Genomic DNA, 17,764 nt, shown 5'->3' on the forward strand with positions numbered 1-17,764 from the left:
AAATGTAGAAATAAATAACTTCCCTGTGAGAAATACTCCAAGTTACATTCCTGCTAAAATTCTGTGAGAGAAAACTAGTTATGTTCTTTATTTAAAACCATCACTTTCTGTCCCCTCTATCCTAAATTTGGCCAAGTTCGAGCACACCCATCTTCCCTCCAGAAGCTTCCTAGATTTGTATTCTTTCTGAATTTCACAGAACTGCTCTATCTGAAAATTGCATCACCTCTATCATCTTTGAATTCATGTTAAGTCGACTTACACTAGTTAAAGGTGTAGGTGAGCAGCCTTTGTGCCTGCACCATCAGCAGCTCCAGCACAGGGCACAGAGAGTGTTTTCTGAACTGGAGGAACCTGAGGGGAGAGGAGAGACCCATCCCTCTCTGGCTGTGCTGCTGGTGGGCTCGGTCAGCCTCCACCTGAGCCTCCAGGTCCTCCAAGTCCAGCTTGTGCTATCATCCCCTTCTCCTCTTCCTCTGGGAAGTGTTACTCATTTCTTGGAAGCCAGCTGAAGGTCAAGGCTAATGCTTGTTCAGCTCCTTCTTGCTGTTGATTTTTCCCTGGTCTCCCAAAATGGGGTAACTTGAGGGGAGTGGAGAGACCTGCCAGGAGCCCATAGCTCATGCCACAGTAGCTGAGGAGACCTGAAAGGAGGTTGTGGCCAGGCGGCAGTCGGTCTCTTCCCCCAAGTAACAAGCAATAAGACAAGAGGAAATGGCCTCAGGTGGTCACAGGAGAAGTGTAGATTGGGTATTATGAAAAATTTCTTCACCAAAGGTTGGTCAAGTATTGGAACAGGCTGCCCAGGGCAGTGGTGGAGTCACCATCCCTGGAGATATTTAAAAGACATATAGATGTGGCACTTGGGGACATGGTTTGGTGGTGGACTTGGCTGTCCACTAGAAATGCACCTGAGCTCTCACACGAGGCTCATACCTCCAGAGTCCTCAGGATTTTCCCCCTTAAGCTCCATGACTCTGAGAAGTCCTCTCAGAGGAGGACCCCTTCTGTTCTTGGGGAGGCTCAGGGGGGATCTCATTCTCTACAACTACCTGAAAGGAGGTTATAGTGAGGTGGGGGCCGGTGCCTTCTGCCGTGACAGGATAAAAGGAAATAGCATTAAGGTAAGACAAGAGAGATTGGGATTAGGTAATAGAATTTTTTTTTTCACTGTTAGTGTGGTCAGGCATTGGAATAGGTTGCCCAGGGAGGTGGCGGAGTCACTATTCCTGGACGTGTTTGAAAGGCGTCTGGATCTGGTGCTGTGTGATGGTTTAGTGGTTTAGGGGTTACAGTGGCAGTGCTGGGTTGACAGATGATCTTAAAGGTCTCTCCCAACCTTGATGACTTTACGATTCTATGACACCAGACCATTTCGGAACTTGGGAATGCCAGGAAGGCTCACTTTCGGCCACTATTGCCAAAGTCCCTGAAGTTTTCATAACCGGCTGAGATTCACCATCCGGGTGAATCAATCACTCGTTCACTCCTTTTAACGCATTCCTCTTGGAGGAACGCCTGATGCTCGCAGGCACGGGCGGATTCCCCGTGGAAGCGCCGGGAGATGAACCGCGGACGGCGGCAGCAGCGGGCGAGCTCCGCTCTCCCCTCACGGCTCTCCCGCCATCGCCCCGCGCATGCGGGGCAGGAGCGGCCATGCCGTCAGTTCCGGCGGCAGCGGGAGCGGCGGCTCCTGCCCCGGCTGTGAGTGCCCCCTTTTCGGCTGTGAAGAGCCCTGTCGCCGGCTGTGAGGCCCCTTTCCGGCTGTGAGAGCCCCTGTCCCGGCTGTGAGTCCCCTTCCCGCTGTGAGTGCCCCTTCCCGGCTGTGAGAGCCCCTGTCCCGGCTGTGAGAGCCCCTGCCCCGCTGTGAGGTCCCTGGCGGCTGTGAGTGCCCCTTTTTCGGCGGAGCCAGTGCCCCTTTTCGCCTAGTGGCTGTGAGATCCCCTTCCCGGCTGTGAGAGCCCTGCCCCGGCTGGAGATCCCCTTCCCGGCTGTGAGATCCCCTTCCCGCTGTGAGTGCCCCTTTCCCAGGCTTGCTGATCCCCTTCCCTGCTGTGAGATGCCCCCTTCCTCCCGGCTGTGAAGTGCCCTTCTCCCGGCTGTGAGAGCACCCCGCCCGGCTGTGAGTGCCCCTGTCCCCGGCTGTGAGTGCCCCTCCCTGTGCTCCCTGTCCCCGGCTGTGAGTGCCCCTTCCCGGCTGTGAGTGCCCTTCCCGGCTGTGAGTGCCCCTTCCCCGGCTGTGAGATCCCCTTCCCGGCTGTGAGTGCCCCTTCCCGGTCAGCACCGACAGCCGCGTCCCCCGTCCCAGAGCAGCTCCCTTGCTCCTCTCGCTGCCCCTCAGCCCCTTCCCGGCGGGGCTGCGCTTGGCTCTTCTGCGATTCATTTATTTTCCCTGCTGAACTTCACCGGCCCAGCGCGGGATCTGCCCCGGGGAGAGGGAAAGTGGGGAGTTCCCACCTTCCTTCAGTGTCCGCCCGGTTGGGAACCGTGTGGACGGGGCTGTTCCCTGGTAACAGGTTTGCTCCCCTGGGAAGGAGGCTACTGGGCAGACCCCGGGCACTACGGTGGGAGAGGGATAGTGACAGTCCAAAGCCGGGCTGTGTTGTTGTTTTTGTTTGTTTGTTTGTTTGTTTCTCTGTTTGTTTATTTTAGTGGAGGTTTCGTTGCTTTATTTGTGTTTTTCGGTCCTATGTACGTTTTAGAGGATGCTTTGGAGGTAAAGTTGACCAAGGGATCTGTGCGGTCCAGGTGGTCTCAGAGATGTGAGGGCTCAGCAATACATGTCTTCGTTTAAAACCCAGCTGCAGTGCAGTAGTCAGAGAGCTCAGGGGAGAAGGAATTCTAAATACTTAAATATAGAAGTAGAAAACATTGCCTGGTCCTTCCCTACATGTGTTTTGAGAAAGCAGACTTCACTTTTTCTCAAAAGTAAGTGTTCTGATCCTGATTTTCCTCTCCCTGGCTGCGTGCAAGCACTGATAGCTGTGTAAAGTTGGGTCATTCCTGTTCAGTGTCTGTTCACATCTCACCCCACACAATTTTCCATATTTCCCCAAGGAAATGGGACTGGAGAGCCTGAGTCTGACAGGGTCTTCTGAGATGGTGCTTCTACTCTCTGGTTGTGGTGGAGACTCTGCTGCCCCGTGTATGAGCTGTCTCGTGTAGCTGCACAGGGAGCAAGATTGAGTCAGAAAAACGTAATTTACAGATTTGTGTTGGCTGCATGGTTGAAGATTTAGTAAAATGATGATGCAAATGTTAGTGTTGTAGCACATATATTCAGGATGCAGAAATGTTTAGCATCAAAGTCCTGGTTCGCTTCAGCAGCCCCAGGTACTCTGAATGTTAAAAAATAATATATGTTTTTCTTTTACTGGCCTGCAGTTGGTGCAAAATGAGTGTTCCTGACTACATGCAGTGTGCTGAGGATCATCAGACCCTCCTGGTCGTGGTTCAGCCCATTGGCATTGTCCCCGAGGAGAGCTTTTTCAGGATCTACAAGCGGATTTCAGCTGTGAGCCAGGTCAACGTGCGCGACTCGCAGCGCGTGCTGTACATCCGCTACAGGCACCACTATCCCCCGGAGAACAACGAGTGGGGGGATTTCCAGACACACCGCAAAGTCGTGGGGCTGATCACTATTACAGACTGCTCCTCTGCAAAGGAATGGCCTCAGACTTTCGAAAAATTCCATCTTCATAAGGAAATGTATGGTGCTACCCTCTATGATTCCCGGCTCTTTGTCTTCGGGCTTCAAGGAGAGATCGCGGAGCAGCCCCGCACGGATGTGGCGTTTTATCCCAGTTATGATGAATGTGAGACTGTGGAGAAGAGAATTGAAGATTTTATTGAGTCCCTCTTCATAGTGTTGGAGTCGAAGCGGCTTGACAGGGCCACTGATAAGTCTGGAGACAAGATCCCACTCCTCTGTGTTCCTTTTGAGAAGAAGGATTTTGTAGGTCTGGACACTGATAGTAGGTAAGCAGCTACTTTTGTCAGCTTGCAGGTCTTGGAAAAGAAACACCTGTGGCACTTGCCAGCCTTCAGGATAAGCCTCTTAGAAAGGACAGAGTGTACCTTGTTACAACAGAGGTTGTGCCCAGATCTTACTGTGTCTGTCTGCTGTAGTTTAAGAGAACTTAATTTGTGGTCTCACCATATTTGATGTTCTGAGCTTGTTTTATATATATATTTAATTCAGGAGGCTAATCAAGTAGTAGGAAGAAGTCGCAGGAACAGGTTGACAGATTCTGCTCTAATGAGACTTTTTGGTAGAAAGCAATAGTTAATAGATATACAGTATTAATTAAAGAACTCAACATTGATGAAAATAATTTTTTATTATGTTTGGTAGTATTTTACTAATCCTACTTACTGTATTTTTTCCCCTAAGCCTCTGTCTACTTTTTCATCCTATGAAACAGTGGCTGTGTATTCCAGTGACTAAATCCAGCATCTTTCCCTGTCTTCCTTTTTTATTTATTTAATTATTTGTTATTCTTGACCTGTCTTGTTTTGCTACCTGTTTGCTACAACTTTCTCTTTGTTTTTGTGTATGTTAAGAGTTTTATTTTGTTTCCCCCCCCAACATCTTTCCTTCCTCCTCATTTGCATTCGCAGATTTTAGTGTTATGATGTTCTTGTGCAAGGGAGTGGTAATTCTGGTTAGCCAGCTACAGGCAGTGCAAAATCTGTTTGATTTGGCTGTTTGCAGTCAAATCCAAAGGATGGAAGCAACCACATTTGTCCTGGCAAGGGCAGAGGTGTGGAATCCCTATCAAAATACAAAGTGTGCATGGGAATAGCATTGGTCATCTCTGTCTTGTACCATGAGGGATGCCAGCAGTTGTTGTTACTGTGTGTAGAAAGCAGGGTTTTCCAGAGCTGTCCAGGCAGGTTTGTGAAGGCTTTGGATCACGTTAATCAGCTCTGCCTACATAGTTAGTCCTGGCCTTGGAAACTGGAAGAAAGCATTTCAAGTTTCTAATTAGTTTGAAGCCCTCTGTTATATTATCTCTGGTTGCCTGAAGTACCTCTGTGCCCTGCTCCTGCTTGTCTTGGTGAGAAGTTGAGCTGGGTCTGACCTGCTACCCAGTGTTATCCCTTGGTTTGTCCATGCACCATTCAGTTTTTATTATCAGTATAAATTATTATGTTACTGTTTTTTGTATGTGGGTGGTAAAGTTTTGTAGAGTAGTCAAGCCCTTTTAGAATCTTGGCTTTAATTGCTCAGTTTGAATGAATTTTTGTTGAATGTAATAAAAATTTCCTGTTCCAGTTAGCTAAGAAAATGACTTTTTTTTGGCCAAGAATCTCCAAATCAGAATGAATTATGCTGTTCAGTTGTGTCTTTAAGTATCGTGCTTTGGAAATCAGTTTCTTAGATAAGTGACATTTCTGAGCAGTGGCTGTGCTGTAACTTGTGGGTAAACTTTTCCTGTGAAGTTCTGAACTGGTGAGGAGCTCAAGTGACAGCAGTGTGTGTATCCACACATGTCCAAGGAGATATTTTATGCTGTTGCCCTGAGTTCAGACAGATGCAGTGTGATGCTTCAGTTCTTTGCAGAGTGGAAGATGTGTGACCCTGGCTGTGTAAACATATGGGTTTATCCAGAGTTAATCACTGGTTCAGCTCTGCACACACCCTGGCTGGGAGGTTTGAATAGCAAACAGTTTTTCAGTAACTCTGGATCAATGGATACACTTGAAATGTTTGCTGCACTGCCCAAAGAAATGGCATTAAATGTTCTAATCATTCAGTTCAATAGTAAGAAAGTTCTTCAGCTTTATTGTGCTGTGGAGTTAGTACTTCTGATTGTTTGAAAATTTAGGATTTATACATTAATAACATGGGCAAGCTAAATGAAAATGTATTTATAGCTTCTCTGCACAGGGACCTTTGTAGGCACCTTCATGTAACCTGATGCATCTCTGCCTCTGTGTTTCTAAAGCAGAAACTCAGGTCCCTGGAATAGGGTTGAACTAACATCAGTTTATTAAACTAACTTAGGTTTTCAAGCATTGGTCTTTGGATGTGAACTGGTGGTATATACTATTTTACTACTTGAGAGTTTTTTATTGCTTACATTTTGTTCCTTGGGTTGCAATAACAGGATTTTGTTGTAGCATGTTCCCTTCTGCAGTGACATATTCCCTAATTTAGGGAAAGCACTGCATTAGTCACACCAGAGAGACACAGGGCTGGGAAGGACCTTCTCAATGGAGACTAGTTTCTGTTTTTGCAAGATATGATGTATAATTCTTTTCAGGGAGGGCTAAAGGTTGTCTGAATGCAGGAAGTGGGTATGAGAACATCTCATAGAATAACTTTTGCCACTTTGTTGGTTTTGAGTCTGTCAGCGTAATGAGTTAAAGGAATGAATTAAAAAAAAAGATATTATTGAGATATTGAGACAAATGAAACAGCTTTTTCTAGAATAGGTGAAAAATTCTAAAGGGTTGAAGGCAAAGGATGCCCCCTTGATCTTATTTATAGACCTTCTGTCCATTTCAATTTTTTTTTAGATTGTGTATCCTGATCTCTCAGTCAGTGTGCAACCAATTAGTTAAAAAGCACAAATTTCTATATGAAATAGATGGGAGAGAAAGCACTCTGTGTGCTTAGATGGGAGAGTATATGTCTCTCTTCCTGTAGTTGTGGATGTCTACTTTGGCTAAATAAGCCTAAGTAGTAGTAGAATCTTTTCCTGTAATTTCTAAAAGTGAAGTTAAATTTCAGTGTGTATCAAAGGTCTTAATAAATGTGGAGTGAAGCTGTAACCTGGAGCCTTTGAACTGGGTTGGTACATCAGGTGAAAATATGTTAAGAAGTTACATGGGACGTAGTGATTCTGATCATGTGAGTTATTAAACTTCCAAACTTCATGTGTTGAAACTTTTCTCCATAAAATATTGAGGTTAATACTTCTGTGATGATCAGGACTATGTGTACAGACCTGATCTCTCTCACCCAATTAGTGAGGGTTGCATAATAATTGTGGTGAGGGTCACTACCTTGGTTGCATAATAATTGCAGCAGGAGTGGCTTCTTTTAAGATGCAGGGTTCATGAATTAGGCAGATGGATGGGTTATTATGCTGCATTTCCAATAAAATGACTCTTAAAAAAGTGAGGATGATCTTTGTCTTTTGCAAGTTTAAGGAGCAGAAGAGACCCATTCCCAGAACTGGTACTGAGATGACAGTTTACACAAACTCACTGTGTTATGTGTGTAGAAGAATTTTTTTGGGTGGCAGGAAACTTCATGTGTGAAACATAGTGGCATTAAGTCCTAAAAACATAGGAAGAAAGATTGCCCTGTTAAACAGAAGTTGTAGGACAGGGAGTCTGACCTTGGTTTAATTCCTAGGGCACAGCCAAGAGGTGATCTTGGCAAATCTGTTGATTTTTCTCTGTTTATCAGCTGTAAAATATGGGTAAAATATCACAGGGATGCTGAGAGAATTGGAAAAGTTCTTGAAATTAATTGTACTTGATAGTTATTTATAGAGGCCAGGAGACTGATGGAAAAGTCTAGAAATGCATGTTCTCATGGTGATACAAAGGTCCTACAAACTGGAAACTAGAAAACATACATACCAGAGATACCATTTTTAAGCTTTCTATTTTATTTCTGTTTTCAGCTAAAAAATGAAACATACCTGTGTATGATTATAAATCTACTTGGATAAGCTCATTTTAATGCTGTTACATCAGTTGTGTCTTAGGTTGTCTCTTTTAATACTGGGATCCATTTAAGGAGGCACCACTTAGTCCTGTGGAGTGGAGAGACCACAGGGCTGTTTATAGATTCTCTGCACAGTGTCATAGATGGGCTTTGTTCACTGATTTATCAAAGTCAACGATCTTGGTATGTGTATGTGGCTGTTAATTTTCCTTCTGTTCTCTGTCTTTCTAATTTTTGTTTTGTTCCTTTCTTTTTTTTTTTTCCTTTCCCCTCTTCTCTCATACTGCCCTGTGAGTTTGTTATTGGGTCTAAAAAGGTAGGCTGTGATTGTGTATATTTGAAAATAGTTAGCTTTCTTCCATGTCCTGCCTCCTCACTCCGCCTTCATTGCATACTTTAGTGTTGCTTTTTATATTTATTTTTCAGTACACACAAAAATAATTGCTGCTGGAGCCTCACTACTGCAGTTGCCCCCTTTTGGCGCATTTGGCAATTATATTTGGTACCAATGCTGAATTTTTTTGTAGGACACCCATAGTTTGCTTAGGTGGCTGCTGGCCTCTGGAATTTGCTTTCTTTTTTAAACTCCAAAGCCATGAAGCTCTTGCTGCCTGTGTTTGGTTTCCAAATCCAAAAGTTCTGGCAGTCGATCCAACGCCGTAGCTGTGTCTTTTGAGTCTGGATAATGTTATGGTTGGTGGTTCCTGGAGCTCTGCATGCTGATTGGAATTAGTAGACCTTGATGGAAGTTTTTGTTGAAGCATTTTGCATGAGAATACTTTTGAAAATTCATTTTGCATGTTTCTTGTTTGTAAGTTTAGCCAAATTTTGGGGGTCCAGAAATTCCTTCAAACCTGTTGCTGGCTGTAAATAAATTCTGCCTTGAAATATAGTATTGTTGCTCTGAATTTTCCTTAGCATTATCCTGGGATCCTAGAAAAGAGCTGGGGATGGGGGATTAAAGCACATTTCCTATATAGCAAATGAGGCAGAAATGGAGATGGGATCGGGTTGTGCTTTGTGGTTCCTGGAGCAGGTTTGTTGTCCTCCAGTTGGAAGTAGCAGCAGTGGTCACTTGGTGATGATTTTGGTTGTTATTTTGAACATAAAGTGTGTGTTTGGTACCAAATTAGCGCAGCTAAAATTAGAGAATAAGATTATAAACTAGTTATGTAGTCAACTGTATGTTTGCATGGGCTGAGGAACTTCTGAAGAGGAGTTTGGGTGACTGAGACTGTGGAGTATCCCATGGGTGGTCCTGCATTATGTGGCACTGCCTTCCTTGGGGACATTTCTGAGTGCATCACACTCAAGAAGGGGTTTGTGGTCTTTGAAATTTAATAAAATGAACTTCTGCAGGAAAAATAAATACAAACAGCTTTGGTAGGGCATGACAGGGAACTGGCTTAGAAAAAGGTTACCATTTTATCCTAGAGGAAGTAGCTGTTAATTTACATGGACTTCCTGTCCTCAAACAGATTAGGATTGAACAGTAGAGAACCAAAATATTTAAACAGTGTTTTAATAAAAACATAGAAGATAACTGTAAGATTCTCACTCTTAGCTTTGTGACCAGGTTCTTCAGGTAAAGCTGTGAAGCAAAACTAGTGAGGTATTAAAATGGATAATCATCATTTTACGCTGATGTATTTATATGCATGTCTGATTTTTTCCCATTAAATTTGCACCCCAGTATGCACTGAAGAAACAATGAGTCACTTGGACAGGCTTTTAAGGACCCAATGTTGTAGATACTGGAATTTTTAAAAAAACAGGCTTCCCAAATATGAAGTGAATTAAGTTTTGCTGTCTATGCAGAGAGGGTTTGGTTTCAATAAAATCTTTGCCGTTTGTCTTTTTGGACATACTGGAAGTAGTTGAATTTAATATACTTAATTGTGAGTGACTGGTTAAGGCACAGTTTATACATTTGTTTGGTGGAAACTTCTTCTATAATTAGTGAGAAAATACTTTCCAAGAGGATGGCAAAAGACTTGCAGGGACTGTAGGAGGTAGATCCTGTCTTGGCACCACCTTGAAGAGCCTAAAAATAGGTGGAGTGAATTCAGTCTTTGAATAATTAATAGTAAATCACCAGGAATAAATTATCTGTTTGCCTCTAAATAAAGAGAGTTTCTGAAAGAACAGTGTTGTGTATGAGCAATGTTTATTGATGTCTAGGTGAATAAAAGCCTTCCAACTTTGCATATATTGACATCTGCATAAATCAGCAGCAGAATGAGGTTGGGAAGAGCTGTTGGTGAAGCAGTGGGATCGAAATGATTCTGGTATTGGGTTCTGATTTAGGAGTCAGACATCATCTCTTTCCCTTTGCTGTGTGACTCATGTTTATGAACTTAATCATATGCAATCTGGAAAGTCTGGAAAAAACACTTATAAGCTACAGATTTGTGAGAATAAGAAATTTAGTTTGTCCATAAACACAGAGATTACTTGAAAGTGTAGAGACAGTCAACAGTGTAGTGTCAACATCTTTAAAAGGAATTATAGCTGTTTAAGGAAACAATGATTCTCCAATTCCACTGTCTATGTAAAAAAAAAGTTAGAAGAATATATAACACTTGCAATCTTATTTTTATTCTGGAATGTAGAGATTAGGAAAACCTTATTTGTAAACAATTTATACTTTCCTCTACAATACTAGTTCAAGATTACAAAGTAACTTTTTGAGGGAGGCATTTCTCTATAACCTGAAGCTCAGACTGAAATCCTGGTAAGATTTGGTGACTTTCTGTAGTTCATGCAGGGAGCTTTAGTCTTCACTTTAAATTTTCTTTACTTTTTTCCTTAAAAAGTTCTGTAAAGTACATTCTTGTTGAAAAATAAAGGATAAATGTTGCAGTTTCTTGACACATCTGAGAGATAAAGAACAAGAGTGGTCTTGAGCTTCATTTAATGTCAACATCTTCACATAAATTGTTAATATGATGTGATAGATCAGAAAAGTGAGAACTTTTCTGTTCAGAAATGTGAGGTATCTGTAACTTTTTAGATGGAGAGGAGCAATAGGAGACATACTTCTTGTCTCCTTTTATAATTTCCAGATTTTCTTGTAAACAATAACGCTTGTTCTGGATTGCTTTTCTATTTAATTTTTATAAGGACATTGTATGTGCTCCTGTATATCTTCTCTTTTCAAATTTCTGTCCTCCATCCATATAAATCAGTTACTTTTCCTTTATCTCCTTGAAGAACTATTTTTTTTCAGACCAGCTGCAAAGAATAGGACATTATTTGGTGGCTGAAGAGATGCTTCTCTTTGGTATAAACAACCCAAACCAAAGAGCTTCGAAAGCAAATAAACTAATAACATATGGTTGTTTTTCTTATTGCCATTTCTCGTAGCCTTAAAATCTAAAGGAGATAAATTAATATCCTTATTCCTGCCCTTACACTTCATATGCTCAGTTCCCCTTGTAACTTTTTTTATTTCTTCATTACACACTTCACAAAGACATTCTCTTCAGATGTGTTACGGAGGTAATTTCAGATTATTTCAAGTCTTCTGGGAAGTTCTTTGCTGCAAAAAACCCCCAAAAAACAACATTACCCCAAACCTAATATCATTCCATAGTCTGACATTTCCTCTTGTATTTGAAGTCTCACTCCAGGGTATAAGAGTTCAGCACCTGGAGAGTGGATGTTACCCCAGGGGTTTTTTGGGTTTCTCTTTTGTGTGTAGTTGTTGAGTTCAAACATGCTGGGTAACCTTTTGAAAGATCACAAAATGGTTTGAGTGGGAAGGGACCTTAAAGATCATCTCATTCCACCCCCCCTGCCATGGGCAGGCACACCTTCCACTAGAACAGGCTGCTCAGAGTCCCATCCAACCTGGCCTTGAACACTTCCAGGGATGGGGCACCCACAGCTTTTCTGGGCAACCTGTTCAACAACTACTCTGATGAACTTAATTGAAAAAGTATCGCTACACCTGCTGAAAGTGGAGAACTATGACAGTCAATCCAAGATGGTTTTTATATTTTTAGAACCCCTTTTTATCCAGATTCTTTGGAGATACTTCAAGTATACAAAAAAAGAAAGACATCTACAGCAATTCTTCTAATTGAATTTAATTTTGGGGTAGCTTTTATTTTAGTTTAAACCACCCAAAGAAATAAGATTTTATTTTTCCCTGGTGTGATGTTTGGACAATGAACTTTCATGCCTTTCTCTATTCATGTACTTAGACATTGATAGAACAAAAGGATTGGAGTAATGTAGGTAGATGAATAAAATATTTAAGCCGATTTTTAATTTTGCCCTAAGAAAACAGTTATACAAGGTAGAGCAAGGACATTGTTACCAGGGAATATTTTTGCAGGAGGGAGAGCAGGAGAATTGCTGATGGAGTTGTTCTCCACTGTCACTTAAATCATGAGGTGCTTTCCAAGTCCAGTGTGTCTTACTTTGCATCTGTTAAGTTTCTTTAGCTGGTAGTTACTTTAAAAAAATTGAATAATAAGGTTAGTGCCTTTATCACATGGGTTTGTGCCCAGCTTGCCTTTTCAGTTGTACCAAGGTGTCTGTTTAATATTTCCAGTAGGACTTAATTGGCCTTGGCTGTTCATTTGGAGAGAACTTCACCATTTATTTTAATATGTTAAAAAAAAGTAGCAAGAGAAACCCAGTCAACTCTTGCTGAAGTGGTGGTTCATGAATCATCCCTTTAGGAGAAGGTACTGAGAGCAGGGGAGGTTTGTGAGCCCTGAGCAGGTTCTGGGCCACCAACACCTCCTGGTTGTGTGTGGAGAGGGCCTAGGCAGCCAGTCCCACCAGAGGAGAGCAGAAGGAAGAGTCATCCTAAATATCCTCAGAGCCCAAATGTGGCGGATTCCATGAGAAGCATCCAAGAAGTTATTCAAGAACAGCTTCCTGGAAGCACAAGAAAATCCATTCCCTAGTGAGGGAAAGCAAAAAGGCAGAACAAAGACCACCAATGAGCTTTTGGGTGTACTTAAAAGCAAAAAAGCAGGATATCAGGCAGCCAAATACTCATTGTGGTTTACAAGAACCTGCTTTGGAGGTTTTTGGGGTGCGTGGCTCTAACTGCAGAAGTGCTGGGTAGCCAAAATGCACAATACCTTGCTTTTTTCCCAATTTAGCCTCAAATTTTTGGTAGTTTTCCATATTATGCTGCTTAGAACTCATACTGGATGTTTGCTCAGAGTAAACAAATGTTGATCTCTGTTAAGGAGGAAAGAAAATGACCTTTAGGTGTTTGTTACCTCCAGGTAGTGTTTCCTGCAGGTGACTGGGCTGTCCCTTTCCTTTGCAGGCACTATAAGAAGCGCTGCCAAGGCCGGATGCGGAAGCACGTGGGTGACCTGTGCTTACAGGCCGGGATGTTACAGGATTCCCTGGTCCATTATCACATGGCAGTGGAACTGCTGCGCTCCGTCAATGACTTCCTGTGGCTCGGAGGTAGGATTAGGTGCTGGTGGTGAATCAGTCATTGGTTGCTAAACCCAAAGTAGAGCCAACTGTTTTCTGTAGTTTCCTTAAGTATAGTGAAAAGTGGGAGTGATTCTGGTGAGCAGAATCTGAATATCAGGTGTGTCTGAGAATTAAATTGAAATAAAAATTGGTTAATAAGACCTGAGAAAGACATGTGTTTGAGGAAACCATGTGTTAGTGTAGTAAAGCATGTACTTGAAAAAAAATTGTGTGTCTGACTTTTAATGATTCTTTTGAAAGTGTTTGGTTTTTTTTCAGGGTGTACCCACTCCTGTGGACTGTAAGGAAAAGATTTTTGCCTTTACATCTACCAAAGCCACAACATGTTTAATTTCCACTGGCATAACTTCCTTTCACATTAGGTCCTAGGATTCGCTTTTTTCCCTCTGCCTTTCATTCATCCTTTTATTTCTTTTTTTCATTCCTACTTTTTATTATTTATTGGATATACAAGTGATCTTTGAACACAATTTCTGCTTCTCAGTTTTATACCCTTTCAGGACAATTGCTGTCTCCTGTTCTGCTTTTAGCTTTCTCATTCTACTTGAAAATCCATTTATCTTCCCAATGGCTCTGTAGGTTACATATTATGAAAACCTTAACACCTTTTGACCTTCCACTTCTTTTCTTCTGTACTTCTGTACTTCCACAGAACTTACTTTGAGATGAGTCTCCTGTCAGCCCAGATCTGCAGCCTGGCAAGTTCTCTTTGCACTGAAGCCCTGCCCTACTGTTTCCCCCAGTTTGGTATCACCCAGGAAATTTCAGGGGGTGCTCTGTGCCATCATCCAGGCAGTTAATGAAGACATGAATATTGTCCCCCCGAGGGACACCACTAATCATGGGCAGCCACTTGGCCTTTGTACTCATCACAGTCCTTTGATCCTGGCTGTCCAGCCCATTTTCCACCTACTTTATAGGCCAGCTATCCAAATCTTACCAATTTGGCTATAAGAATTCTATGGGAGGCCATGTCCAAAGATCCTTTGAAAGGCAAAATATACAACATCCACTGCTTTCCTTTGTCCACTGAGCAAATCATCTCATCATAGGAGGCAGTGAGGTTGCCAAGGACTTATTTTTCTTGATAAATCAATGTGTGCTGTTCCCAGACACCTTCTTTTGCTTCATATGCTTCCAGAAGGATTTCTGAGTGGCCTTTCAAGGGAGTTGATGTTGATCTGCCTGTGCTGGTACTTCCTTCTTGAAGAAGATGGTATTTCCCTTTTTCCAGCCATTAGAAACCTCCCCCAGTTGGCATGACCTGTTGGAGGTGATAACCTTGGCTAGCACTGTTGGCATCAATGGATGCATCTTACCCGGTTTTGTGGATTTACATCTAATTCAATCAAGTGCTTTTAATGCCTGTCTTTCTCTGCTGTGACAAGTTCTTACTCCTACAGATCCTTCTAGTAGGACTGGGCTCCTGGGAGGTCTGAGGGTGAACACGGAGGTGAAAAGGACATCGAGTATCTCTGCCTTTTCCATGGCCTTTGTCACTAGGTGTCCAATTTGAGCATATTTTATTTGTGTAAATAGATTTTACTACCTGATACTTCACTTCCTGCAAGTGTCCCTACTAATCTGTTGGCTTTTCCCCTCTCTCTCTCAGCTGCTCTGGAGGGTTTGTGCTCAGCATCCGTCATCTATCACTACCCAGGTGGCACCGGGGGCAAGGTCGGATCTCGCAGGGCACAAGGAGGTTCCCTCTCTGCTGAGGCAGGAAACAGGCACAGGCCAGGTAAGGATGGGATTTTGGTTTTATTCCATTTGCCACCACTGAACACCTGAAAACTTCTTCCCTGCTCCCTGACTCTGTAAAATCCCACCAATGACAGGATAAACTGGAGGAGGGGGTGGGAGGGGAGAATGGTATTTCTTTTTAAGATTTTTACATTAATGACTTTTCTACTTTTTTGGTGTTAGTGTCAACACATGTGCTTTGCATAGAGTTGCAAAGCTTTTGATTTCTTCACCTGACTGTTAGTAGTGTCTGTTAGCTTGAATTTTGCTGGAGGAGATGCAGATAGTTTTCATCAAGATGATGTGGCAGAGCTCCATGTATTGAGAATAATTTAGGTACATTTATTCAGAATTTGTTCTGCTACTCAAAAGTCAACATTTAATAAATAGATTTGGTTAACTACCAATAAACCAATATAATTTTTAACATTTAGTATGCTTTTCCTGAACTCTCGAATTGCAAAAGAGGTGGCTGAGGAGAAATGTGAGAGTGCTTTGTAATACAGTGAACCCCTCTGTTTTTCCCTGTTTGTTCCCTAAACTTCCTCGCTCCCTCCTTTTCCTTATCTTTGGTTACACCCCATAAGAAGTCTTGTACAGTCCCAAGATGTTCCTTCCCTATAACGAGCCCCATTTCCCTGTAGGCAGTGACCCCCCAGTCTGTCTGGAAGGGGATGCAGAGAGTGCTGGTGTAACTGAGCTTGATGGGCTTCATCTCTGGACATCTCTGTGACTCTGATTTGGTTCTTGGTCACTGATCCTCTCTGCTCCTTTGTGCTTGTGCAGATGACCACATAACCTGACACTTCTCTCATGGAGTAAGGGCTCCTGAAAGTTTCTATGGCTTCAAGAGAGCCTGGTTGGGGTAGGGAAATTAAAATATATTGATTATTGTAAACTACATGGGCCTTTGGACTAAGCCAGCACAGCTGCTTCTGTGTATACACTCACCCAGTACTGAAACAGTTGGGCTTAAGTGCTGGTGTTAAATTCTCTTGTGTGCAGTGTGACCAACATTAATTCCTTCATCTCAAAGAAGTAACCACTCATCTTTATTCTTCTAAAACTCACAATCTAGTAAACACTTGCTTTGTATTATCTTTATTACAAACCGTGTTTGTTAACACCAGATAATTGTGATAGTAAAATTACTTTATTTCAGGACAGAATACTAATTTTTCATATAATATCAAGTCATTAAAATCGGTGCATTTAGTCCCATGACCTATGAATGCATTTCATTTGGTCCCATGACCTATGAGTGCATTCTGTGTTGACTGTTAAATTATAATTTCACACATTAATTGACCTTTGTCAACTTTTCAATGAGTATTTAATAGGGGGTGTTGCAATCTGTTTGTTTGTAATGGATACTCCTTTTTACCAAAGAAGGTAACATGTAAGTCACAGATATCAGAATAATTGAATAGAGTATGTATTTTGGGTATATTAATGCTGCTTCTCTCTATCAGTTTGCAAATTCAAAAAGTGCTGTTTGCAAACTTGTCAGCGTAGTTGTATTTTGAAAATGTTTTAGTTTCACATGATAAGATTTTTTAAAGGACTTTTGTGGGAAGAACAACTAATTGCAACTTTTTTGTCATCCCTTCCAGATAAAATGTTATCCTCTGGCCCATGATATTGTTCCCTAACTCTATGTGTGATCTCTGTGTTTTGAGGTCTGAACTGCTGAGCTAAATCTGCCCAAACAGCTGTTGCTGTGATGTCTTTTCTTACAAGGCTTACTGAAAGTTTCTTTTCATTACCTTTCCTTGACTCTACAGTGCCTTTCATTTAAAATCTTTCCAAACTGCACCTTTGTTTATAATCTATTTTGTTACAATTAATTTTGTGAGGACAGTGTTTAATCTGGGGAACAAATTCCAGTGTATCTTTCTGTAGGATAAGTCCAGAAGTAAAAGGGGTTTCCAAATTCTGTGCAAATCAAGAAATGCCACACTTGTCACTGGCATTCGTGGCTGTTTCTGAGGCACATGTAGATGTGAGATTTACCTTTCTTGCTTCCTGCTGTGCCTGGAATTGCACCCCTCCTTGTTCCTGTAGTTCAGCCTTCACAGGACGGGGTTTCTTGGTACTGCCTTTGTGCCCAGACCCGGCCAAGAGAAACATCTTTGTCTTGAATGACCTGTTATTTCCACCACTTGGCATTTTCAGGCCATAGCACAGGACCAGGCTACTCAGAAAATGCTCTGGTGTCTGCTTTGTTTAGAAACATCTTTGGAAAGAGAAGCTGTAATATTGTCTCTCTTTGTATAAGATAAAACACAAGGTTAAGAGGGCAGTGTTGAAGGGGTTTGGTTTTCTTGCTTTATTTTTTTTTTTTCTTCCCTATTAAGGAAAATTGCAATATATATGCTGGTGTAACCATCTGTTGCAATTTTTACCTGTCTGTAACCATCAGAATATTGTCAGTTTTTTGTTTGTGTGTCCTTCAGCTTCTTTTGAACCTGTCTTGGTGGGAATAGTTCATTCAGAAGAGAATTGGTTGATAACATGGTGTTCAAAGTGCTTGTCTGATGGAAGGGGATGTGGAATCTTTCCTGCTCCAAAGACAGGTTTCTTCCTGGGTCATTGCCATGGGCCCTTGGACTGCAGTTCCTGCTGACTGAAAAGGCAGGACATGGACCTGCTGGAGCAAGTCCAGAGGAGGCCACGAGGGTGGTTACAGGGCTGGAGTACCTCTGCCATGGAGAAAGGCTGGAGAAATGGGGTTGTTCAGTCTGGAGGAGAGAAGGAGGATCTGGGGAGAGCTTGTTGTGGCCTTTCAGTATAGAAAGGGGCTTATGAGAAAGGTAGAGAGACTTTTTAGCAGGGCCTGTAGTGACAGAAAAAGGGGCA

At 42.4% G+C, this 17,764-nt stretch overlaps 1 protein-coding gene across 4 annotated transcripts in view; it reads left to right on the plus strand.

Moving 5' to 3' along the window:
• Positions 1-1,646: 1,646 nt before the first annotated feature.
• TRAPPC9 (trafficking protein particle complex 9) overlaps positions 1,647-17,764 on the plus strand; it is a 456,935-nt gene continuing 440,817 nt past the window's right edge. For 2 of the 4 annotated variants that reach the window (XM_029959343.1, XM_029959344.1), the window contains exons 1-4: positions 1,647-1,704; positions 3,385-3,978; positions 12,984-13,129; positions 14,775-14,903. In XM_029959343.1, coding sequence (XP_029815203.1) covers positions 3,395-3,978; positions 12,984-13,129; positions 14,775-14,903 — 859 coding nt within the window. In that variant the 5' untranslated portion in view covers positions 1,647-1,704; positions 3,385-3,394. The remainder of the gene's footprint in view (positions 1,705-3,384; positions 3,979-12,983; positions 13,130-14,774; positions 14,904-17,764) is intronic. The other 2 variants (XM_029959341.1, XM_029959342.1) reach the window with 1 other exon arrangement.

The sequence above is a fragment of the Manacus vitellinus genome, unplaced genomic scaffold (assembly GCF_001715985.3).
Source record: "Manacus vitellinus isolate BGI_N305 unplaced genomic scaffold, ASM171598v3 scaffold_1_pilon, whole genome shotgun sequence".
Classification (NCBI taxonomy): Eukaryota; Metazoa; Chordata; class Aves; order Passeriformes; family Pipridae; genus Manacus; species Manacus vitellinus.